The 25,554-nt window shown below is 38.7% G+C and overlaps 3 protein-coding genes across 4 annotated transcripts; 2 read left to right on the top strand and 1 right to left on the bottom strand.

Moving 5' to 3' along the window:
- Positions 1-669: 669 nt before the first annotated feature.
- On the top strand, positions 670-8,058 carry LOC306907998 (atlastin-3-like). Its single transcript, XM_079480551.1, has 14 exons — positions 670-839; positions 1,700-1,906; positions 2,029-2,163; positions 3,337-3,441; positions 3,562-3,612; positions 3,922-3,978; positions 4,665-4,757; positions 4,845-4,983; positions 5,141-5,268; positions 5,344-5,400; positions 5,476-5,547; positions 5,832-6,023; positions 6,178-6,417; positions 6,499-8,058. Exons 1-14 carry the CDS (start codon positions 735-737, stop codon positions 6,565-6,567), a joined length of 1,650 nt encoding a protein of 549 aa, XP_079336677.1. The 5' UTR covers positions 670-734; the 3' UTR covers positions 6,568-8,058.
- Positions 8,059-8,863: 805 nt separating this feature from the next.
- cfl1 (cofilin 1) lies at positions 8,864-13,053 on the top strand. Its single transcript, XM_079479798.1, has 4 exons — positions 8,864-9,020; positions 11,606-11,904; positions 11,992-12,068; positions 12,142-13,053. The coding sequence occupies exons 1-4, from the start codon at positions 9,018-9,020 to the stop codon at positions 12,258-12,260; spliced, it is 498 nt and encodes a 165-aa protein (XP_079335924.1). The 5' UTR covers positions 8,864-9,017; the 3' UTR covers positions 12,261-13,053.
- Positions 13,054-15,274: 2,221 nt separating this feature from the next.
- prss23 (serine protease 23) lies at positions 15,275-18,622 on the bottom strand. 2 transcript variants are annotated; one of them, XM_079479226.1, is made up of 2 exons: positions 18,313-18,622; positions 15,275-17,276 (listed from the first exon to the last, which is right to left on the bottom strand). In XM_079479226.1, exon 2 carries the CDS (start codon positions 17,256-17,258, stop codon positions 16,104-16,106), a length of 1,155 nt encoding a protein of 384 aa, XP_079335352.1. In that variant the 5' UTR covers positions 17,259-17,276; positions 18,313-18,622; the 3' UTR covers positions 15,275-16,103. The 2 variants fall into 2 exon arrangements, with proteins under 2 accessions (XP_079335352.1, XP_079335353.1); XM_079479227.1 differs by having other exon boundaries at positions 15,275-17,272; positions 18,313-18,541.
- Positions 18,623-25,554: the final 6,932 nt, after the last annotated feature.

Raw genomic sequence — 25,554 nt, 5'->3', positions numbered from 1 at the left:
TTACATGTTTATTTTAGCAGAAAGTATACATATAAGTAGGCTATACATAAATTGCATAAAAGGGCATTTAACAATTCTGTAATTGCACTTTCCATATTACCATATACATTATTTTATTAGTGTTATACTTTAAACTTCATAGTGTACATTAAAGTTTTACTATACAAACGATTAATCGTGATTGGGCAATAGCTAATTATTTTAATCTAAACACTGCTGTTCTCAAATGAGACATTTCTCAAAATATCTCCCTTTTGTGTTCAACAAAGAGAAGAGTCATAAACAGGTTTCGAATGACATGAGGGTATGTAAAATATGACAAAACTTGTCTTTAGTTAAAGAGGAGGGGACCTTGCTGGTATGACTCACTGTGGAAAACCTTGCAGACAGTCCCAGGACATCTGACAAAACTGTCCCTCAAAAGAAAACACGAAGGATGCCTCGTGGCATTTTTAACATGTTGGTATAGACTGACATTGTATTGCCCGTTCATTACAAAATGTGTGCAAAGCTTTTTCACCATGAAGAGATATTAAAGCTGAAAATGAATGTGTTCCGCATCCATAACCACTTCTATTTAACATCCGCGCACTCTGATAGGACCATAAAAACAAGCCCCGCTTGTGAAGTGAGGTTGATCTGGTTATATCTTGGATGTTGTAGTTTTGTGTGGTCTGGAAGAGGTAGACAGTCCGTGAGTTCATCACCAAAAGAACTACATTTCCCAGGTGCACATGCGGCGGGAAGTTCTTAATCGGACAAAGTTGTGTTTATTAAAACTAGACGTTCATAACCCGAGACAGAAGCGTGGCAGATCTGCCTTAAAATATCAGGATAAGGTATTTCAATTGTTAAATTACTTTTTAAATAAAACTACACGCCAGGTAACGTTGTTAACACGCGGAAGATTGCTTAACATTGACGTATCGCTTGTTTCTTAAATCGTTTTCTCGATAGGTTTGATTGAATCATGTCAGTCTTTGGGCGAGGCGATAGCTACGAGCAAGTTTAACATAAAGCGGCGAGTTCGAGTTTACATACAAATAACAAACACGCGTATTTTTACATTTCATCAAATAAACAACGTCTGGTTTGTGTTTAGAAAATATTACATTATCGCACATTAACGCCGCCATTGTGTAAAACCAGGAGAGGTGATGCTTGGACTAGTGTTTCAGATTTATATTGCAGTCGTAATCATTACTGTTGTATTTGTGTTTACTTAAACGTGGGAGAGTTGTGACATTCAAGGAAGTTTGGATGGCCATGAGCATGTTCATTTCAGCAGGTCTTTTCTTGTTCCACCCCTTATTTAATAATAGGTTCCAGCTCTACGTTTTATTACTTGACGTGAATTTTTTTGCTTACATATTTGTGCCCAAATGTTTCACCCTAAACATAGAGTAACTTTCTCCAAATAGTTTTTAAGAGCATCTCAAACACATTTGCCCACGGGTGAAAGGACATTCAAGCTGGTGATACTGTCAGTGGAGAAGAGCCTGTTTGAACCTTTCAGCTGCTTTTTCCACATCGCAATTTGCAAACATATCCTGCCCTGCTGACCAACAGGGCCAGTACTGTCTCAATAATGCCTCCCAGAAATTATTTTATATGCTTGAAACTGAAAATGAACGTGTGACTTGCTGAGAATACTGAAATAATCATGTTTTTGTGCTCCACGCTACACTTGTAATTAAAGAGAATGGGGACTGAACCCGGCCCAGTCCAAATCGTGACAGTCAATAAACAGGATCACTCCTTTGATCTGGATACAAAGGCGCTTAGTCAAATTCTGTTGGCACCAGAGGTTCGCGATAAAGATGTGGTGGTGCTGTCTGTCGCCGGTGCCTTCCGAAAGGGGAAAAGTTTTCTCTTGGATTTCATGCTCCGATACATGAATAGGAAGGTTAGTGAGAAAATCGAACATTTGTTGTTCTGTATAATCTGAACCTCCTCTTCCTTTTGTTGCGCTTAAACCTACTTTCTGTGTAGTTTCTGCTCAACTGTCATTATTTTTGTCCCCAACAGGCTGGTCAGGACTGGCTTGGGCAGGAGAATGACCTTCTGACAGGGTTCTCCTGGAGAGGAGGCTCAGAGCCAGAAACCACTGGTATCCAGCTATGGAGCGAAGTCTTTGTTGTGCAGAAGAAGAATGGAAGTGAGGTAAGAACCACTCACTGATCACTGTAGTTGTGCATGTTTTGAGATATGGCTTTTATCATCGTTTTGAAATATATCATATTCATTTTTTCACTTGGCAGACGCTTTTATCCAAAGCGACTTATAAGTAGGTTAGCATATAAATACCATATCGATACCGATTCCAAATATTAAATTGATATTTGTTAACTATCTAGTTTTTCTTATGTTATTCATTCATATAATGACTATTAATATTGAACATCAAACTGGTGATGTTTCTTAACATTTTCTTAATACAGAGCTCAAGTTCATTGCATCCTCTCTTGATTGACAGGATATATTGGCCCTCGCGAACGATACTGATTATTCGCCAATATATCGGTGTATCTGTAATTTTAACTATTATAATTTTATAATAGTCGTTTTTTCATTTATAACCAAGAATACTTATTATAAGTTATACATTTTTGAGTTGTAAATAAATACTATTTGTCATTTCCAGCTCTCTCGAAATTCTCTTATTACAGTTGTATTGTGAACTTTATCGTAAATCTGGCCCTGTGTCTCGATCAGCTCCCTTCTTCCCGAGGTCTTGAATCAGTATATGGAGTACACCTGCTAAAGTGCGTTGTGATGCTTCACAGCTGGTATTAATCAACAGCCGGCAAAAATCTCTCTGACTTTATCTGGTTGAAGTACATACAGTATGAGAAACACTTTCATTATTCTGTTACATATCAGTGCACAAATTTGGTCGATTATTAAATGTAACTGTTAAGTAGATTGTGTTGCCTGTCTAGGAACGTTTGTTTATACATAACATAAATAACAAGCGTTTTTCTTTTCAAAAGTTCTATCGCGATTCATGAAGTTCATTGAGTTGGCTCCTGCGATTTCGGTTAAACGTCTTCAAAACTTGTCACGTGATTTCTGGTAAGGGTACATAGACATACGTCGACTACTGAACAAGGGAGCTGATTGAGAGACAGCCTGGGTTTTTATCCAGTAAGCAATATGCAATGATGTCAGATTTATGATAACTATGTGATGGGATGGCATCGTTTCCTGCCAAGATTTAGTTGTGGGTGGTTCTGGCTTGTTGCATAATGTGCACAAAGAAACCATTAACACACACTGATACTTGAATCATGTTTGTGGTCACTTTTGAAATGGAGCATTTTTTTCTTGCTGTAGGTTGCAGTGCTTTTAATGGACACACAAGGAGCATTTGATTCTCAGTCGACTGTGAAGGACTGTGCAACTATTTTTGCGCTCAGCACCATGACCAGCTCTGTCCAGGTTTCTTCAAAGCTGTTTTTTCATTTATATGCATATATCTTGTCTTTGTCTTTCCTTTTACCTTCTCTGACATTCAGCACAACCCAGCCTCCCATAACACTGTACATTTATTTTTTGTAGATTTATAACCTGTCCCAGAATATTCAGGAAGATGATCTACAACAGCTTCAGGTTAGTTCGATTACAAGTATCGAGAAATACAACTTTGTGCATTTGGCCGCTGTAGGCACTAATAAATACTTTCCCACAGAATCCCTCACCCGAATCTTTCTGTTACTAATTGAATACATTTGGATAGTCTTTATATAGTCACAATATTTGTATAATATATGTGATTTACCTTACGTATACATGTATGGTTTAACAGTATTTTTTCTAAGGATCCGCCTACCATATACCTGGGTTTAAAATTGACCTGCTTCATGTAAAGCTTTTCAAACTTAGGATGACTGTTGTAACATTGTTTTTATATGTCTGTAGCTGTTTACAGAGTATGGCCGTCTGGCAATTGATGAAATCTTTCTGAAGCCTTTTCAGGTAAAAACAAATCATGTAGTTAAAGGGAAAGTTCATCCAAAATTCTGTCATGAATTACCCAACCTCAAGTTGTTCCAAACCTGTTTACATTTCTTTGTTCTGTTGAATACAAGGGAAGCTATTTGGAAAAATGTTAGCAACTGAGATTGCTGGGGCACCATTGACTACGATAGTAGAAATAAATAAAACGGTAGTCAAATGTGCCGGAACCGTAAAAATTCTTCAGAATCTCATCTTTTTTGTTCAACAGAACAAAAAAATATACAATATTTTTTCTACTATGGTAGTCAATGGTGCCCCAGAAATCTCAGTTGCTAGTTTTCTTCCAAATATATTTCTTTGTGTTCAATCAAACAAATACATTATACAAGTTTCAAACAAGGGTGATTAACTGATGCTAGAATTGTGTGCTAGAACTTTGTGGTTTTCACTTGGCATTCATGTAGTTTATTGAGCGCAATATCTTTAGGGGCCAAAAAACACTGTGGCGGCACTTATACAGTGATGGTAACCGCATTGTCGCACATATGCTAATCTAAAGATTTAAATGAATACATACCATGCCATTATACTTTATATGTATATTATATATTTTTTAGTAAGCAAACAGAAAACACACGTTATGGTATGTATTTAGGCAGGAGAAATACCTTTTCATGTCATTTTAACTCTTTCCATACCCGCAGTCTCTTATGTTCCTGGTCCGAGATTGGAGTTTCCCTTATGAATACAAATACGGGTTCAAAGGAGGAAGTGATTTCCTGGACAAACGTTTGCAAGTATGTGACTGCACACGACTTTAGGAACTTGTGGTCTTTCTGTTAAGTCTGTGTATTCATCTCTCTCTTTTGTGTTGTGGCTTTTAGGTGAAGCCGAGTCAGCACCAGGAGATTCAGACAGTGAGAGAGCACATTCACTCCTGCTTCACCTCCATATCCTGTTTTCTCTTACCACACCCTGGCCTGAATGTGGCAACAAGCCCTGCTTTCAAAGGACAGCTACGTGGTATAGACTACCTTCATGTTTTAATAATCATACACACTGTACATTGTTCTGCCAGGACTAGAGATGGGCATGAATTATCAGAAGTGGCAGCTGGGGTTGGCTGTGAAAATTCATTTTTTAATTTGAATATCTGTCCGTCTTTTAATTTGTGTCTCAGATGTGGCTGCAGAGTTCAAGGATGAGTTGCGTGTCCTCATTACACACCTTCTGAATCCTGATGAACTGGCTGTGAAGGAGATCAATGGAAATAAAGTGACCTGCAGGGGCCTGTTGGAGTACTTTAAGGTGAACACACACCTGGCCCTATGTGACCTTGTTTGTCAGGAAGCGTTTTTTTAATCTGTTGTTCTTACGTATCAGGCATATATCAAGATATATCAGGGAGAAGACCTTCCACACCCTAAATCAATGCTGGAGGTAAACCTATTCACAGTATTAATAATATTTGACAGTTTGTGAATATGTGTAAGAAATATTATTTAATCCATTCAGGCTACTGCAGAGGCCAATAATCTTGCGGCAGTTGCGGCAGCTAAAGACCAGTACTACAAGAATATGGAGAAGGTTTGTAAGATGTTTGGAATTCATTGAATGAACACCCATTATATAGGAGTATACACCCATAAAATGTTCTGATAGTATGCTTGCTGTGTCTTGTTTTGTTAGTCTGAAAAATATTGAAATTTCTGTTTTTGGGGAGCCATATAAAGCTCGACATGGCCAGGATGTAAATGTCTTCTGTGTAATTGCAAAACATTTGTGGGCATTTTATTGCTTTCTGTTTACAATGCAAGTAGTTCTCACGTATCTGTACATTATAAACATTTCCAAACTAAATTCACTGTTAGGTGTGCGGTGGCGATCTGCCTTATGTGGCCCCTGAATCACTGGAGGAAAAGCACCGTTCCTTAATGCAAGGCGCTCTCCGTCATTTCACTGGCACTAAGAAGATGGGTGGGCAAGATTTCTGTAACCGTTATCAGGAACAGTTGGAAGGGGAGCTGAAGGAGATGTGGGGGTCGTTCAGTAAGCACAACGAGGTGGGTGTAATGTAAAAACTAAAACCAAAAATAGTGCAAGAACTGTGGTGGTGTTTGTGTGTTTTAGTATTACGTTGTTTGTGCAATTTGTTCTTTGTTTAAAGAACACAATGTAAGATCTGATTAATATTAATATCTTCATTTTTCTTTTCAGTCAAAGAATTTGTTTAGTGCTTTCCGGACACCTGCGGTGCTTTTTGTCTTGATTTGTCTGCTGTACGTGCTGTCAGGACTCTTGCTCTTCATTGGCCTGGAAACAATTTCCTTTGTATGTGACTGTGTAATCGGTCTTGCCATGATTGCTATGTTGACCTGGGCATTTATTCGATACTCTGGCCAATACACACAAGTTGGCACAGCCATAGACCAGGCCGCCGGGGTCTTCCTGGAGAAGGTAAAATATATAAACCTCTGCGTGACAGTAAAATTTCAACCACAAAAATGAATTTATTTAACAATGTTTTCATTACTGCAGGCCACGGATGTATTAAACAAGACCAGAGGCCATGGTCAGCGGGCTGTTGAACACAAGAAAACAAGATAGCTTCTCAGGCAAACCAAAGATGCCAAAACGAGGTGTAAACTGCACAGGAGCAACCAATAACACGATACCAAATAATAACGCACATCTCCAAGCATAGCACTTAAATCTTTTAATGCTTATTTAGACAGAATATCAACAATCTGATTTTTTTTATATCAATGCAAATAAGACCAAAAATCACAACCAGCGAGTAATTTTCAGGGACAGATATGGATTTAGCACAAGGGCTAAACTCTTCATTGAGTTGATATATTCACAGTTCATTCCAATACAGCCAAAGACATCCTTAGTGTCACAGGCATCCTTACTAGCTGGATGGTGTCCTTCTACTAGATAGCACTCTGTAGACATGCTCTCTGTTTGTTTTCTTTAGCCACTGTTTGTACCTTTGCACAATAACTAGGATCATTCCTTAAAACCTGAGTTTATGATGTATAGTATAAAAAATGTACCTATGTTATGGGACCTTTAAAAGAGCTGTACTATGATCTTTGCACCAAACTGTGGCCTTCTATGCATTCCATCAGTCCAGCTTGTATACAGTCATCTATGATTTCTTTTGAAATTATTTTTAATAATTTCTAATGTTTTTGCACTTTTTGGGGCTTCCTAATCAGGTTTTATACATACTACTCCATTGCAACATTCATAAGTGCTGGACTGGTGCTGCACAATTCTAAACTGCTATCAAGTTGTTGTGCGTTTAATACAGACAGTCATGAAGATGTTATGAAAGTATTGAGAGAAAAGCCAATGCGAACGGTTTAACAGTGTCTTGAAGACTGCTTGGTCCGTATACTCTGTTCTCTATTTTTGAGATATGAAGCTGTTGTTTAATGCATACATTAGTAAACATCTGTTTCTGTAGGTTTGTTTCTATATATTATTCGTGCTGTACTTCGGTTTTTGCACTCAGCTTTATTAGTTTTCTTAGTGATTCTTCTCATTACATTCCATGTCCCAACGATCACAGTAGTTATATTGTACCCTATATCAAATATAATGGTACTTGTAAGCGTATTGTTGAAATATGTTGTCTTCAGGTATATGTCAAGTAGCTCACAGTATACACACAGATTTTAAGGAAAGGAAACAATTTACAAGGAAAATATGGATTTTGTGGTATATTCTGTTTTTTTGGATTCCAGTTACTAGAGCCTCATTGTTTTATGGTATGTGCTCGTTTTAAATTGTATACACCTTGCCAAAACTGACCAACCAGATATCATTCTGCCACTTTATATATTATATTATTGTACTCTACATGATATATATTCTTAAATAAAGCGTTATGCATTCAGCGGATAGGGTCTTGATTGCTGCGTAAAAAATGACCGACCATTTAAACCAGAAGTCAACGATGCACACTAGGTGTCAGCATTAATGCGATGTCTGTGTGTGCACCATTTTTACCTACAACCTACAAATAATTGTAGAAACAGATGACGTTAGATTTCGTCGGATTGAAAATAAAGACACTACAGTATAGCGCTTGGTCTGCGGACGTTTTATTTTCTCTTTTGTCGTTTCATTCTTCACTGCTGCAAAAAGACGCTCCCTCTAGCGCGTGCTGCCTGAAAGCTTCCTATAGAATTGAAACGTCCTTGTTTCCTTATATGGCGATTGGAGTCGCGAACCGCCTGATGTGTGCGCGGATTCGGCTGATGCGCGCTCACGACTGTCACCATTTGCTTCCTTATTTGGAAGCGAGTTAAGCGAACCTTAAAAAGGGGCAGAGACAAGCACAAGGGGTTAGTCCCGGAGAGCAGGATGTCTTGAGAATAACTAACAAACATTGCACCCAGTGTAGTATGTGTTTTAGTCAAATTAGCAATTTATTAGCAAAAAAGGAATTTTCCCCATGTCTCGTCACCATGCGTCAAATAAAACCCCTCCATTTAAGAGTTTCCTCAACCCTATTCATTTATGAATGAAATTCAAACTAATAAATCAAGTGTCTACATTTTTGAACAAAACGTTTAATGATTGGTATAAACTAAATATATGAAATAAAATAAATGATACTAAATATAATATGCATTTTAAATCACATTCTTACATTTTTAATACTCATCAATTTGTAATTGATGTTAAACACACAAAGTGCCTTTAAATACAATTATATTCATTTATAATTTAATTTATCGGCGCATCCTAATGGTTTGCTGCGTCACTGATAAAACGCATTTTAGTGTCAATTAATGAGTATACTGTATAGGTGTATACTGACATAAAATATATATTTAAAGGTCCTCAATTTTTGTTGACTAAAGAACTCCAGCTCCCACAACACACCAATAAGCGCGTGACATGGTTGCTCGTTCCCATCTGTCTCACGGCCACGCGCAAAAGGGCGCGTCCATGAATTGTTTCAAGTGTGCGAGACCGAAGGACTGCATCACTGCTCATTCAATTTCTCCCCAGACGCCGACTAGCACAGAGATACAACCATGGTATGTCCACGTTTAAACACTTATTTACCTTTAGTTTGAACATGTTTGAAGGTTTTCGTTGTAATAAGAGTATGTCTTTGTTCGTTTTTATGTGAATAAAAAATGTGAAATCTGCAGTAGTCGATTGACGCCTTTCTTGAATGCGTCGAGCAACCCTGCAGGTTATCTGAAGTGACATGAATTGTTACAATAAATGAAAATAATATTTGCCGGCTCGCATACCAGGGTCCGCGGGTCATATTTTTATACGTGGAATTACACTCGCCCTCCTTTGTTGTTTTATGCCCGTGCGAGGCCTTTAGCTATTCGGATGCTGTGAGATTTACAAAAAAAGCCCCAAAAGTAACTGGCGCCATTTCCCCGCTCCGCTTCTTTATTTCCGTGTACTCGGGCCCAGGAAGGGCCTTTCTGTGCACTTGATGACACACCACCCGCAGGCCCAAACGCTTTACAAATCCGTTACAATTTGAAAGGTAAATGGAGGAGGTGATCAAATCGTTTACCTCTGGCAGGGTGCGTGTATTAACGTTAAACCATTTCAGCCGTCCAGATGAAGCGCTTCCTCGAGCCTGTCCTTTGTCTGAATAAGGCCATTGGCGGCATTTTGAACACACCGTTGATTTTACCGCACCGGAGAGGTTGCGGGCATGTGTATTAACGAACATGCCTTCATGATATCGAAGCATTAAATGTTTATTTCGGTAAAAAGGGCCTCAATTTAGCCGTTTAATAGATTAGAACGCATGCACGAACACTGCAACCGTGGCCCCACCCTTATTCTTTGATGCACAGATGGTCTTGGTTATTTCTTTGAGTAGAAAAATAACTAGAGTAAAAATGTATATTAGGTGAATTATTTGTCTTTTTAAGGGTTGATGTTAACGAATTTTTGCATTGGATGGAAGTAAAGTGCGTTTTAAACCGTTACGTTGCATTTGCGTGTCATCAGGCAATGTGTGCACGACAAGACTCTTCCGGTTAGACGTATCTGACGACTCGTCGCGTAATGCGTTCTTAACATGGCAGCTTTTTCTTTAACGCAAAAATCGTGGCTTTTTGCCTTTTCGTCCAGTACCATTCAGGCTTTGGTGGGCAATGAACACGTTTGTCTTGTTTGAGATACGCTGTCTATTACGAATGGATATTGTGCAGAAAACAATCATCTTTGCTGGTTTTAATCTTGTTCGCTGTATTTAAGACCCGTTACGTTTTTGGAGAGGTATTGTAGGCAGAAGGAAATGCCGGTTCCGGTACGAGCAGTCTCAGTATTCTAGTAGCAAGTACGTGGTGCCGGGAACAAAATGGGACGTCATGAGCCACAAGCTACGTCAAGGTCTTTTGTTAAAGACACGTGATATACATTCTTTTGACTTGGACTGATTCGACAGCTTTAAAGTTTAATTTCCGGTATCCCTCGTTTTACTTGTTTCCTCAATGGACGTCGGTGAGTGAGCGTTTGTCATTGGATGTACACTTTGGACCTTATTTTGCCCTTTGGAATTTTGTAGCAATATATGGCGGATGAAATGTGTGAAGGTGTATTTATCTGATTTGGGAATGTATTGCTACAATTTTCAAAAAGGCCAAATTAAATGTATGCTTCTATTAATTATTATGGTCTATTTTGTTCATTAGAACCAAGTTTTTCATCCATATTTTGCTATATTAAATCAGCAATTTTCTCCATTATGCCCACGGTCATGTTATGTAAAGGGGAGTCTGACGTGTATGTCTCTCACACCTTAAGCAAACCTGTTTCCACCTATATATTCTGCAAGTGGGTCAGTGATGCATTGTATCTCTTAAAAACAGGACTCTCATGCTATTTCTCGTTTTCATCTTGTCTTAATATACTCTGTAGCAGGAAAGTAACATTTTTCGTTAAAGAATTTTACGTTTCAAATCTTGAGTTTAACGTGTGGCATTAAAGGGTTTGCTGTTTGTTCTAATCTAAATCGCAAGAACTGAAAAGATGTATTGTGCTGTTATGACTGATGCCACTAATTTTCACAACGGAAACATTGTCTCTTTAGATATTGTCTATGACATCGATATTTCAAATGGCAATAGGCCCAACTTGTTATAATTGTGCAAAGCCAGCTTTCTTATTCAAATTATCCAGTGAATACTGCTATGCATCTCTAGCCTATAAGCTTGCATTCTACCATCACCACAGATTTGGTCACTGACCTTATGAGGAAGTGCCCAACCTTGCTTCTGTTTAAATGTGTTGGAGCATGCCTTAAGAATGTGCCAGATTGTCTTGTCTTTGGGTAAGGTTTCTGCTGTTGAAAGCCAATCCATTCAGAAATGTTCCCATAATATTGGGTTTGACCCATTGCAACCGATTACTTTACCTTTTGTTATTGAAATGTGCTGATTCTCTTGTCTGGGTGTTTTTGGACCCTGACTGACACGCACGCCATACACAAAACGCCTCAGTCAGTGCAACTAGGACAGACCGTTTCAAAACTTTCACTCTTTCAGTGTCATATATAGTAGATCATCAGCTCACTCACTTCCCTCTGTTCAAAGGGAACCACTGATCGGCCATGTGACCTTATACTGCGTTTCTGTGCTTGCAGGCCTCCGGAGTTACAGTTGACGAAGCAGTGTTGACGATCTTCAACGATATGAAGGTCCGCAAGGCTCAGGCCAGTGAGGAAGACAGGAAGAAGAGGAAGAAGGCCGTTCTCTTCTGTCTGAGCGAGGACAAGAAGCGGATCATTATGGAGGAGGGCAAAGAGATCCTGCAGGGAGACGAAGGAGATCCTTACCTTACATTTGTGAAGATGCTTCCACCTGCTGACTGTCGCTATGCTCTGTATGATGCCACATACGAGACTAAAGAGACCAAGAAGGAAGACCTGGTTTTCATTTTCTGGTAAGTGGGTGGTTTAAAAGTCAAGATTTTACTGTTAATGGTCTGTTATGAAATGATTTTGATTGTGAAATGATTCATTCTGTTCAGGGCCCCAGAAAATTCCCCATTAAAAAGTAAGATGATCTACGCCAGTTCCAAGGATGCCATTAAAAAGAAGTTCACAGGTAAAAGTTAGTTTGTTTGTTTATCTTCACACTTTTATGAGGTTGAGTTGTAACGTTCAGTTTGTTATTACAGGTATCAAGCACGAGTGGCAAGTGAACGGTCTGGATGATATCAAAGACCGAAAGACCCTTGCTGAAAAGCTCGGTGGAGCATCAGTGATCTCTCTCGAGGGATTGCCTCTGACCGATTGAGGCTAACACATTTCAGGGGTTTGCTGTTCATTCCAACATGGGTGGGGCAGATGGGCTAGCACCGCTGTTGTGGGGCCACTGGGTGGGGAGGGTTGGGTAAAAGTGACAGTTTCCAAACTCCATACATGCAGAAAGATGTAGGCTGTCATTCCAGTTCACACATACAATGAACAAAAACACAAAAAAGAAAAAAGATCTTAAGACGAAGATGAAGGACGATTATAAAAAACAAAGTAATATAACTGTAAATGTGTATGGACAGGTTTTCGTTCTTTCTGGGTTCCATTAGATTGTTGAAAGGAATAAGACAGCAGACATTACAATACAGCTATTAATCCTGCGACATACTGTTTGTTCAGCAATTCGTTTTTTTTTTTGCCAAACTACTTGTTAAGTTTTCTAAGTATGTATGTGTTGTTGAGACTAGGTGTAGTACAAAACAATTTACTCCAAAATCACAACGTATTGGACCATTCTGGGAACACGGTTATCCCCCTGTTTTATTTTGAGCTCACAAGTTGTTTTAATGCAATTCCATCCAATTTATATATTTCCAAATGTAATTCAAAACCATGGCGCTGGTGTCAAAAAAGTGAACACATTCCTTATACCTGTAAAATCTGGGACCTAGAGGGTGAGCGGTCTGTGGATGAATTGGGTTGAGTGAAGGTTGCGGATGAGTTTAGATGGGGAGCGATAGGTTTGGACAGCCTGTGTACAGAGCTTTGATGGATATTGGTCAGTGGATGTTTTGTATCGTCTCCTTATCTCTAATAAAAAAGCACTAAACAACTTGATGTGTTTATAACTTTGTTTTTTTACATTTTGGCAGTGCACTCTCCTTGTTTCATACATTCCTGCTTCAGTCCATATACCGCATATTGTTCTTTTAGTGTTGATTTATAGATTCTTGGATCACCTGTCCATGTAGATACTCAACATTTTTTTTCAGTGTTCAGCATGATTTGCTGCAATAATATGCGAGGTTTGCAAAAATGTGTAATTGAAAATAAATCAAAATAAAAGGACTGGTTGCGTTGTCATCCTCTACATATTCGATAAATCGCAGATTTCATAGAAGGCTTCACACTACTGTTCAAAAACAAGCTTTTACACAATAATGCAAATCTGTTCTCTTATTACAACATTTCACAGGGATTTTGCGGAACACGTTGGATCCTTTAAATCACATTTGTGTTTATGCTAAACTGCTTCCTTGTCAAATCTGATCATAGTCAACGTTGTTCTCCACCTGCCTCCGGTTTTCTTATTACAATTTGAGGCTTTATGACATGGTCTTGTGATTATCAAGGCAATACTCTGTGTCTATTCTATTTTCGCGCATTTGAATTTAAGCGTTGAAATGGCTATTCAAGTCAATATTAAAGCTATAGGTTATATTTTCACAGAATGATCCATACGTTATGTAGGAAACTGTAAATCTAAAATGACGAGCTGTATTTGTAGCGTCATATTAGTTCAGTTCATGTTGTGGTTAGATTAGTAACAACACAATTGTTTTAACAATGTTTATATGAAATGTAGGAGTCTAAATATGGTTTCTGCGTGAACAAGTGAAACGTTATTGGGAAAGATACCACTAGGGTGTGAAAATATACTTTACGTTGCTTTGTCGATAAACTGAACGCTTGTTCATATTTTGCAGCGATGCACAGAAATTGTGAATAGCTACAATAATTTTACACAAAAACCCTGCACTGGTTTGCTTAATTCGCGCAAGTATTGAAATGCTACGAACGGCCATGTTGCGATACAATTAATAAAATGTGTTCTCATCTTCGACCAGTGGAGGGCAGTAAAGACTCACGAATGAATATGAAATCCTGTAGATTTCCACTCTCTCTGGACGTTTGACAACGGCAAAGTAATGATTGTAAATATTAAACGTCATCAAGGTAAAATCATGATGATTAAGACCACTGTGTAATTAAATTAAAATATTCTGTGTTAAAATAAATATTAAATGGGAATATTCTAAAAAATATTATTGGACGATTTACTAGATGTACTAGGCCTACTGATAGAATATAATACATGCATAATACAAATTAAGAAATAGTGTGGCAAAATGTCCATGACTATGTTATCATCCATGTTAAAGGGACAGTTCTCCCAAAAATGAAAATTCTTTCATCACTGACTCGCAGTCAAGTTGGTCCAAACCTGTATTCATTACTTTGTTCTGTTGAACAGCAAAAATCACTATTGACTATATATACCATTACAGCTTTTCCCCAACTATGGAAGTCAGTGGTGCCCCAGAACATCATCCAATGTCTTTGTGTTCAGCAGACCAACAAATTTTACACACGTTTGGCACAACTTAAGGTCGAGTAAATGATGAAAATATTTCATTTTGGGTGAACTGTCCCTTTAACATATTTTAAAGATCTTTACATTAGCCTAAGCTTATCTTGTTTGAAGTAACACATTTGGCCTTTCGAATAGCTAGGTTAACATATTTTTTATATTTGTCTTGTTGAAAGTTTTATGTTCTTGTCATACTGTGTAGTTTTTTAGACTGTTAAGGGTCATTTTAAGCCCTTGTTATGAAAGAAAAGGGGGTTTAAAATATGATAACATTTTAACATTTCTGCTTTTAAACACGTCAGACCATGCTTTTAGTGCCTAAAAGGGACATTTGTTCATGTAAATGATGTTTGACATGTTGAAATCCAAATTGATACTAAATGTTTGTGTAAAATAATTTTTAACTCTTAAATTATTTTTTATGTAAATTACTTAGCAACTGTTTTTACATGAACTACACTGGTGAAGTTTTACTGTTCAACACATTGTGAAAAGGCCTAGAAAAAACTCAATAATGGACTTACCACAAGAGGGTATCAAAACTTCATACATCAGCTCATGTAAAATTGTATAATTATCAGTCTATAAAGCATTTGTGTTCTTTAATAATGTTGATATAACACACTATCAATAATCCTATCATCAATCTTCTGCAAAAGTAAAAAAAATATTCGAGGCACTGAAAAGGTATATTTTAGTTTATTAAAATAAAAGCTTTTTTCACATATAATTATATTAAGCATGTACCCCGCAACCTTTGTCTTAGTTAATCTGCAGTCTTTACAGTGATCCAAAGAAGAAAATGGATGGAGATTTCCCAGAGGATGTTGTAATGTTACAATTGTTACAGCTTTGTTGAAGTTGAATGAATTGTCAGCTTGATAATAGACTCAAACAAAGAAGAACAACATTTTTGCATCTCTTTTAATTTACCATTGTCTACCCCCATACTGCATCTCCTACATGTCTATTTTATTTTTGTATTCATATTTCAGACAACATTGCAATCTTCAGAGGACCAAACCGATATTTTTGACAACACTTAGTCACAATAAAATACAAAATCTCTGAATGTTACTCGTGTTACCCTAAAACAAAGTCTCTGAGATGGTTATTATCCCAGATTTAACCTTGCTCTATCCTTAAACTGTGCTTTAAAAGTGCAAACAGTAAGAGGCTTCTGTAAAGCATAAATTGTTCTAATGAAGCATCTTACTGTGATCGGATATCTGTTAAACGCTGGCATGACATGACATAAGATAAATCTGTTTTGTTGGCCTGGAGTCTAAAACAATGTGCAACAAGCAAGTGGTTAAATAAGATCCAGCTTAACCCATGTGAAATTAAAACCTGTGGAAAGTGATCTACAAGCAATAAAGTCTTGTATCTGATAAAGTAGCCACAACCATTAAAAGACTGATTGTAAAGTGCAGGTTCCAGAAATCAGAAGTTTTGTCCATTCATGTACCATTCTCACATTCTTTATTATCCCTCCTCATCTGTGCTGTGTACTCAGTCCTGACTACAGTCCACCTTATTTCCATGAACCCAGTAACAGATCTGAGCAAATTTAAGTGGAGTAAAGCGAACAGCCACATTATAGTCACGATTCTCCCCGTTGATTTCCAGCCATTGGTGTCCTGAGAAGATGCCAATGACTTTACGCTCCCAGCGTTCTAAAGTGTTGTCCCACACACGACCATAGACGCCAGAGCCACTTGCCCCCGGGCGGGCATCACAGTGCTGGTAGATCAGATCGTTGGACTCATCCTCCACTGGACAAAATCGGTACACAAGTTCTCCAGCCCGGTCACTGTCAAACCCAGAGAAGTGGATGCGTTTACCAGCCAAATCTTCAGAAGACGGTAACACCCCCAGTCGCATGAAAGGTCGCCTGTGAGGCCAACGCAGCTCTAAAAGTGCATAATCAAAATCCATGCTGACCTCCGGTGGACCCTGAATCCATCCTTTGGGTACGCGGGTACGTTTCACTCTCACCCAACGCACTAAAGGTTTTTTGACGGGAGCCTGACCTGACCTTGTGCCGTTAAGAAAAGGAGGGATCAAAAATCCCACCCTGAGTTTTCTTGCTCCTTTGACATAATCCTTCCCATCATGCACGCAGTGGGCTGCAGTCAGCACATGCTGCTTAGACACCAGAACCCCGGTGCAACCAGTGGAGATGCGAACGGCCGTGGAAAACGGATAGTCTAGCAGGAAGTGGTCGCCACGGATATTAAAGCGTCCGTCGGATCCGTAGATCTGACGTTTTTGTCGTTTACTTCGTGGGGATGTAACTTTGGGGGGCCTGACTTGAACTTCAGCATAACCCGGTGGCTCATATTCATTTTCTGTCAGGTCAACAGTGGTTAAGGTACGAGAGCCATCCGCATAAAGCGTTTCGAATCCTAATTGCTCAGTTAGGTGCTCTTGCTCTTCTCTTCTGTGGTAGCAGCTTTCGTTGCAGTGAGTAGTGAGGTCCAGTCGAGCTTTGGCGCTGAAGCGGGAGCGAGACAGTGGCAGAGTGGAGTGAGGTATCAGGGAGGGGAGGTGGCTGTGAAGCTGGTGGCGGGGTTCTCTCACTGAAACCGAACTGGGCAGAAGTAGTAAGAATAGCAGGCTGATACAGCAAGGATGGGCCAGACCTGATCTTCCGTTGGGCACCATGGCTGAGATGTGTGCTACCTATGAGAAAAAACAAACAAACATGAAATTCAACTGGGTAATATAGCTCCTCCTTGGTGTAGATCTGTCATGTCAAAGAATCGATCAATTTAGTGTGCCAATTTGGGTCCATCTTGGTTAAGTTTTCATATGAAGCAGTTTAAAATGTAACCGGTTTAGCATTTTGTCAACAGGAATTAAAACAAGAACTTATGAACTAAGGAAATCGTCAGTCATGTACCTCTGTACGTGCGGTTCGTGTGGGCCAGGATCGGTCATTAAAAGACTAAAAATTGCTGTAACTGACCCTTACAGAAACCTAAAGAGTAAAAACTGTAAAAGCGCTCTGATACTGCGCCAGACACATCCTAAAAACTTTTGGCAGTAGAAAGTAATTCGAGACAAATATTTAGGTAATAAAATGCGATTTTCTGTTGTGCGCTCTTTAGGTATACAGCAGAGAAATCTCCCCACATTAAACCTATTTCGTTTTACTTTTCATGATCGACAAATACATTATTGCGCAACGCACATTAATATCTATATAACTAAATGACTCCATTGGTCGTAGTATAGAGCGCTATCATCACGCACATCCATGCGTAACACCTGGGGAATTCCCTGCGCACAATTTCCCAAAACATCCCTTTGTCCTGAAAACCCCCAACATCGGTTTTTTGTTGTCTCTCACATCATGAATGGCTGTACATCCAACCCTACCAACGCCTTGTTTAGTTGTTAAACTCAAGGAACACAAACAATGTTTACCTACCCTCACTTTACCATTGCCGCTATTCAAACCAACAACTGGACTGTGCACTTGCACAAATGGCAACTAGGTAATAGTATTCCTTTAAGAATGGTGTTTATGCGAAGTATTAGAATGTGTAGTTTGGAGTATTTTCGTGTTTGGAAGTATTTAGATAATGTATATCGACATCATAATAAGTATACATGAGCAACTGCGTTTGACACGTGCGCAACAGCTTTACGCACGTCTCTCTATGCCCACAATGCCAACAAACCATTAGAGATTAAATCGGTAAGTGCAGAATACTTAACTTTAAGGTGTTTAAATAATGAAGAAGGCGTCTTTAAACCCAAATCACACTTTCCACTCTTCGGAGTTCACCGGGTATCTCAGTGTCCAGGTTTACTCCCATCTCGTCTAGGAAGGTTTTTGCTGGAGTGCGTGACAGGTCCTCCAAAACAGACTCACCACTTTCAACCGTCTGGGTTTTTTTCAACTGTTTTAAAGAAACTATTTCGACGTATCGGACGGCATCCTATGCCCTCCTCTGAACGGTGACTGCTTTAGAGCAAAACCGAGGTCGCCAAAGAACCGAAGTGCAATATTGACCCGCTCCGCGTGGTCCTAGTGCCCCCGCAAAGAAATAGGAGATGGTGTGAGTCGTAATAAAACATACGTATGTATTAACAGTGAAATCCGGCGTTGTCAGTAGCCTATAGTCTTGCCTTCTTCCTCCCACCTTCCCAAAAATAGATCAGTTTGCAAACAGAGCATTTACACTGGGCATGTCATGGCACACAGTTCATGAGATTAAATTATTCTGGCAGGTGTTTTTAAACTGTCAAAAAGTGGCTTGAGTCAAGGGCGAACATGTCTTGAGGATATGGATTCCTTTCCAACTCAGTGAAATTACACTAGATGTATTATGCTACACTCATAGATGAAAATACTTGTACCCATGTTTTGGTAACTCTTTCTAGCTTGTAAACCTATTTGTCTTCACCTGGACTAGATTTTTCATAAATCTAAAACGTACCATTGATGGGTTAAAATGACCGATTATTGCTAGGTTGGTCTTATGACAGGACGCATTCCACAAATACTTGAGTGTGTTGCAATTGTGACGCCGTCTTGAGCCATGTTGTGTGCTTGAATATGACCTTCTGACCTTGATCTTCCTCAGACACTCATGCCACTTGCCCTAACTTGCCCAAAACACTTTCACACTTCTTCGTGGGGAGGCTCTCAGATTACTTAACCTAAAGTTTGTTTTTTGCTTAACTGAACAAGCCAATCAATCAAAATCCAACATGACTCTCAGATTTTATACTTTCACTCAAGGTGCAGTACTACAACTAGTTTATTTCCAATATAATTCCCACAATTCTCTTGGGCTGAGCACTGAGTACACATTTTTATATGCTATAATTTGTCATCTAGTAGTTCTAGAAGAGTGTATATATTTCATGCAACCACAAAACAGTGTCCAGTGATGGTATAATTTACTACACCCAGTGTCACGGTGGGTGAGCGAGATTCTGTGGATGTGTGTTGGCAATGACATGCTGTCTTCATTGTCAGTTTCCTGCCCTCTCTTTCTGGTTTTCTTTCAGACGCTTCCAGACATATATCTTATTTAACATCACAAGCCACCGGGGACTGGAGTGGATATCATTGTAACTCACAAGTCACTGATATTTGCACTGTTCTTTCACAGTTAGTGATAAGGGGATGAAACTTTCTAAATGCAGCCCAAACATCATTCACTCGGCAGGAATCTGCTACCTTGGACAATCCCCAGATCCCTTTACAGTGAGACTCTTGTTCTTGACCAGTCCCGGCTATGTGCCTCGTGGAGGGAGGTGGGATCCGGGCTACACTGTGAGGAGGGGCCTTTGAAAGTGTGTCCATTCCTCCACAGCAGATCTTTTATCACCTCCAGCTCCATCTCAAGTCCTGTGCCTCCGTGGCCTTGTCTTTATTCAAAAGGGTGTCTACTTTCAGAACAACTGAACTCTGTCTTCTGTTCTGTAAGGTCTTTTACACATCACTAAAAAAAGCTTCACAGCAACACTAGATCATTTGCCAATGGTTTATAAGCTCTAGTTGTTGGAAAAGCATGGAAACAATTCATATTACATGCAGCCAATGTTCTGTCAAGGCTTTTCCCTCCCAGACTTATATACATTACATAACCACTTAAGCACAGATATATGCGTTGTGGCATGTGTGCGCTGGTTCTGGGATGGACTGGTATATGAAGTTTCTATTAAAACATTGAGTCAAGTCAAAGCATGACTGAACAAAACCAACATTTCCACTTTAAAGGTCCATTGTATGAAATTTTGCGGCATCTAGCGATCGCAAATTGCAACCCCACCCCTCCCTTTCGAAGCACTATAGTGGCTGCACAAAGCTAAGATGTCGTCACGTTTTGGGGTTTTTGCCGAAGGAGATAACATATTTACGAAACGCGCTCTTTAGCCGTATGTCCGTTAAGGTTTACTGTAGAAACAGCATGGTGAATTCCATGTAAAGGGACCCGTGGACAGAAATATCTCATTCTAAGGTAAAAAAACATAACGCTTCATTTTGTAAGCTCTTTATACGCCTTCGTATGACACATAGTTATGCATATTATATTGCATTTCTATCAATAGATCCTCCATAAAATTACACACTGGACCTTTAATATCTACCATTATAAATGACCCAGCAATGGCAGATTATGCAGACGATGCAATTCTTTTTGTCTTGCACTGTAAACTGAGAAGTCACAATAGCTTGAAGAGTATTCGATAACATTCTCTTTTTAGTGGGCCATGCTTTCTTCTCTTTACAGACCCTGAACTATTCAGTGGCACTCCTTATAAATGAACCGTGAATGCATGTATGAACTTTGTCTTACATACACAGGTGTGGTTAAAATCCATTATAGTGTGCAGCACAGAAGTCCGGTTCTCTCCAAACCCTGAAATCACATTAGAGTCAGCGTGCATTAGCCAGCCAAGCAAATAAGTATTGTTAACAAGCTCAGAACGCCCCCTCAGGGATCTTTAATCCAGTAATTGGCCTCTGATTTGACCCGAGTGATTTGGACCCACAACAATGGAAAAAGCTTTTCATAACAATAGCCATTGAGCCTGATTCATTTCCACAGCTTTCACATAGCATTACCGCCAGCAAGACAATTCATCAAGATTTTGTGATATGAAAGCTTAAAGGTCTAGTGTGTGTAATTTTGCGGCATCTAGTGGTCACGAATTGCAACCATCAGCTCACTTCAACCCTTTCAAAGCCATACTGCAGCTGACAACTAGAACTAAAATGTTATGTTTTCGTTTCATCGTTTGTCCGTTTGGGCTACTGTAGAAACAACATGGCGAAATCCATGTTAGCGGACCCTCGTGTATGTAGATAGAAATAGCTCATTGTAATAAAAAAACATAACGCTTCATTATATAAATCTTTATACACCTCTGAAGACATAGTTATGTATATGTATATTATACTGCATTTCTGTCAATAGATCCTCCAAATACACACTGGACCTTTAAAGGGAAATGTGCATTATGAATTATTAGAATTAAAAGATTTGTCCATGTTTTAGAAAATGTATTTTTACAATTGAACCTCATAATTGTGCAATACATGTCTTTCTTGTATTGTGAACTGAACTACAATTCCACTCCAATAACTTCAACATCCCTCCTCTCCCACAGCCTCTACTGTCTATTATGCCACGCAATTTAATCTTTCCTTGTGTCTAACCTCTAATATCTTTCAACTCGCCCACCTGCACTCCCCAGGAGGTCCAGAAGGGTATAAATAAAACTCTGCTTCGCTCACAGTATGAGATCATTCCAAACTTGTCAGCTCAGAGGAGTGAGCAGAAAATCAACACAGAAAACACATACTTTGCCAAAAACAAGTTGAGGAACACAGAAAATAGTTTTCTTATCGCAAATAAAACCTTTCTGAGGGCCGTGACTAAACCTAGCTCCAACTGCTATTGTGTTTTAATGAGCTCAGTTTTCATCTGGATTAAAGTCATTCAGAGAAACACATTTGCCTTGAATTCCCATTTGGTCACATTGGGAGAAGCTGGTTTACAGTGCGAGATGGCAGTTCAAGATACTGATCCTCTTAGGCCATGCAATGAATTCTAGATTTGATGAATTACTTTATTTAGAAACAAAATGCAGATCAACAATGTCACACCCACTGTGTCGACAGGGTGGAAAAGAAGGCATTACTAACATATTTTAAATGATGGGGAAATTATTCTCACAGTGAGAAACGTGGCCAAGAAAAAGAGAACTGATGTTTTTCCTCGACAACCTGCTGTCTCCAGCAGAAAAGTCTTGCTCTTTACAGGCCTACATAAATGTTGATTTTTACCATTACAGTAGCCGTGGGACAGAAAACACTTTTGAAGCAGTGATTAAAGGTTCAGGCAAAAATATTTTGTCATCATATACACCATGATGCTTCAAGCCCACATTATTTAATTTACTAAGTGTATAATGGTTGCTCATCTCATGTACAATAAAGCCTTTTTTAAACTTGCCATGTCATGTTTGGTCACTTGACATTTTAGTCTGTTCTTCAAATGAAGAAAAAAACTAAAACACCAAGTTAACCTAACTCATGACCTGTTTTGTTATTGCTGGTTTTCCTATCCTTGTCTTACAAAACTTTAAAAGTCTAAAAGCATGTCATAAGGATTTCTCTACGAAGGCTTTTGCAACTATGTACTATCCTAAATTACAATGCGTGCGAAGAATACTTTTTATCAATCTTGCATCCCCTGAGAATTGTTGAGCTTTGCATTGCGGGGACCATATTGAGGAGCTCTTAAACAAACAAATGAATACCATTTGTAAACCATTTGACATGAACTAAAACAAAAACCAAATAATCATGGCCGATGAAAATCAAGCTGAGCATCTGAGAGGAGTTAAATAAATGAGTTGGCCATGTCGGAGGGTCACAGCAATGTTCTGCGTGTAATGTCAGGACTGGCAGACAGACACAGCTGCTGTTGTGCGAGTATGTGTGTGACTGCTCAGCAGATGTTACCACAGACGCACTCCAGCACTCATCTGCACGCTTGACCTTACAGAAAGTAATGGCCACTTGAAAGAACTCCACGTCACCAATGTCTGGTGTTTTCAAGTCATTCTGAGCTGGAACGTTGTAATGGCAGAAATGTTGTATTGCAACACTGAGGGATTTTATGTCAGAACAATACGATTTTGGGGAGGATTGGAGGAAAGAGCTTCCAGAACAGCTTAGCAAACAGAACAATCTGCTGTAATAATAGCAGATTAATGCACAAATTTCAGATAATAGTCATGCATGATTTGTGTTGAGTCATGGGACAAGGGAGGTGTTTGCATGGGGGAATATGACACACAGTTTTTGAGGCCATTTTCAATGCATTTCAATGCCTTAAAGGTGCTGTGTGTTTTTTTCCTAGAAATGCAATATAAGTAAACATAACTATGTCTTCCGATGTGTATAAAGACTTAACATTATGAAGCATCTTTTTTTAATTACCTAAGAATTAACTATTTATATTCCTTATATGAAATTCGTCATGTTGTTTCTACAGGAGCCCTTAAAGGGACAAACTGCTCTAAAAATCTCCTCCGGCAAAGAAGTGAAAACGTGACGACATCTCAGTTCTGTGCAGTCAATGTAGTGCTTTGAAAGGGAGGGTTGAGCAGCGGAGCTGTTGGTTGCAATTCGCAACCTCACCGCTGGGTGCCGCTAAATTTAATACACTGGATCTTTAAGAGATCAGTGATTCATGCTGAACTTGCATGAACATGATGGTATCTCTTTTGATTTCCAAATGCTAAATACTACATAAAATAAATATACAACAGTACAATATTCAGTCAAAAAAATCTTAATATTATCATCAATACAACGTGGATGTTTTCTCGACCACATACCTTAAAAAAAACTGCTGATGACATATTGAAAAGCAATCAATTGTGCTCATTGCTTTATAGCCATTATGGGGAAGAGAGGAGAAATCAAGCTGTCTCGACCAGTGTCCATTTATGAATGGCTACAGAAACAACAAGTGAAAAAACAGAGTAAATCCGCTGTGAGCCTCTCTATAAACAATCCCGAATATTTACGGTAGACCTTCCTGTGAACTGTTTCTTTGGCTCTGACACATGAATTTGCTGTGTAAGCACAGGTGAGCTTTTGACACTGCTGTTACCTTTACATTCTAAAGACAAAACAGCATAGCAAACAGAGTTGTGTTTGGGTTTGATAAGAATGACAAGTATTCGCCCGGGCAGATCTCAGACTCAGACATGTCTGTCATGCACATAAAGGTCTATTATAATATTAAACCACTAGTTATTATTAGATTTGTCTGCCTGAGATACGAAACAGAGTGACTGCAATTTATGTGACAAAAAGTGACATTACCAAGGATTCATAAAATGCTGAAAATTTTTGTGTGTTCATTGTTTGTTAATTGTTAGCTATTGCTAGCTTATAACTTATTTTACAAATAGCACTTTATTTTAAAGTGTTGCCAATATTTCTTATTATTCCTAATGTCATATAATTTCAATACAATAAGATGAATAGAAATATCTGTGAGCTCATTAGCATTAGTTCTGAGGTATTTAGTTGACAAACAAACAAACAATACAAAGAGCAATTCATCTCGTGTTTCAGGTATGCTCCAACACAGACATTTTATTGCCTTATGGCATGTCAGTCATCCGCACAACTATAGTTATTCAGAACAGCTCAAACTAATTACCAGACATACTTCACAAGCCAAACAAACAGACGTCTGTGTTATGTTTTTGATACTCTATAATGAGACATTTCCTCTTGACAATTTTTAGTAAAATAAAAGATCTCCCTACATTTATAATTGGAGTTTAGCATAGCAATCCTTTTTTAACAGATTAAAGATTAAATTCTATCTTTCTATGCATACTGTAAATGTTGAGTAAAGATGCCATGGTAGTTTATTTAATTTATTCAAAAAAGGTTATGAAAGAATTCAGTTCTGTTATGTTGTCTTCAAGCCTGAAGCATTTGAATAACTCATTCCTGCCAAAACTGTGATACAGGGAAAACAGAATCACGTGGATTAGACAGGACAGTTTCCATGTTTCGTTTTTTTTTGAGGGAGAGTAAAAAAAGGGAAGAAAATTTCCTTCCTGCTGAATTCTTTCCTTGATCTGGAATTCACTGAGGTTTTGGCAGACAGCTTTTATTGCTGCATTCTATCTCTTTCACTTGGGGAGGACAAACTATGGGCGATGAGAGTGCTGGACACCGAGCTCTAAATCATCTAACAACCTCCAACAAATCTCATCTGCGCCCTACCTCATGCTTGTGAATAAATAACAGCCAGCAGCGTGGGTCACACTACTGATGATCAAAACATTTCATAAATAACATTCTTAGACGTTTTAAAGATTTTCTTTTATAAACTCAAGTGTTTGAGAAGCATATACAAAAGCAACTGCATTACAACATTGAAGCAAGTGTGACAAT

The sequence above is a fragment of the Barbatula barbatula genome (assembly GCF_947034865.1).
Source record: "Barbatula barbatula genome assembly, chromosome: 18".
NCBI lineage: Eukaryota > Metazoa > Chordata > Actinopteri > Cypriniformes > Nemacheilidae > Barbatula > Barbatula barbatula.
The sequence above is the reverse complement of the archived record's forward strand: the minus strand, read 5'-3'. Positions and strand labels throughout refer to the sequence as shown.

Excerpts from the sequence above, each read along its gene's own strand:
- LOC306907998 (XM_079480551.1), top strand. The coding sequence starts at position 735 with ATGCGGCGGGAAGTTCTTAATCGGACAAAGTTGTGTTTATTAAAACTA. Across the intron at positions 1,907-2,028 it reads TCCGATACATGAATAGGAAG|GCTGGTCAGGACTGGCTTGG; the intron begins GTTAGTGAGAAA and ends TGTCCCCAACAG. Across the intron at positions 3,979-4,664 it reads TCTTTCTGAAGCCTTTTCAG|TCTCTTATGTTCCTGGTCCG; the intron begins GTAAAAACAAAT and ends CCATACCCGCAG.
- cfl1 (XM_079479798.1), top strand. Across the intron at positions 11,905-11,991 it reads GACCTGGTTTTCATTTTCTG|GGCCCCAGAAAATTCCCCAT; the intron begins GTAAGTGGGTGG and ends CATTCTGTTCAG. Across the intron at positions 12,069-12,141 it reads CATTAAAAAGAAGTTCACAG|GTATCAAGCACGAGTGGCAA; the intron begins GTAAAAGTTAGT and ends TTGTTATTACAG.
- prss23 (XM_079479226.1), bottom strand. The coding sequence starts at position 17,258 with ATGGTGCCCAACGGAAGATCAGGTCTGGCCCATCCTTGCTGTATCAGC.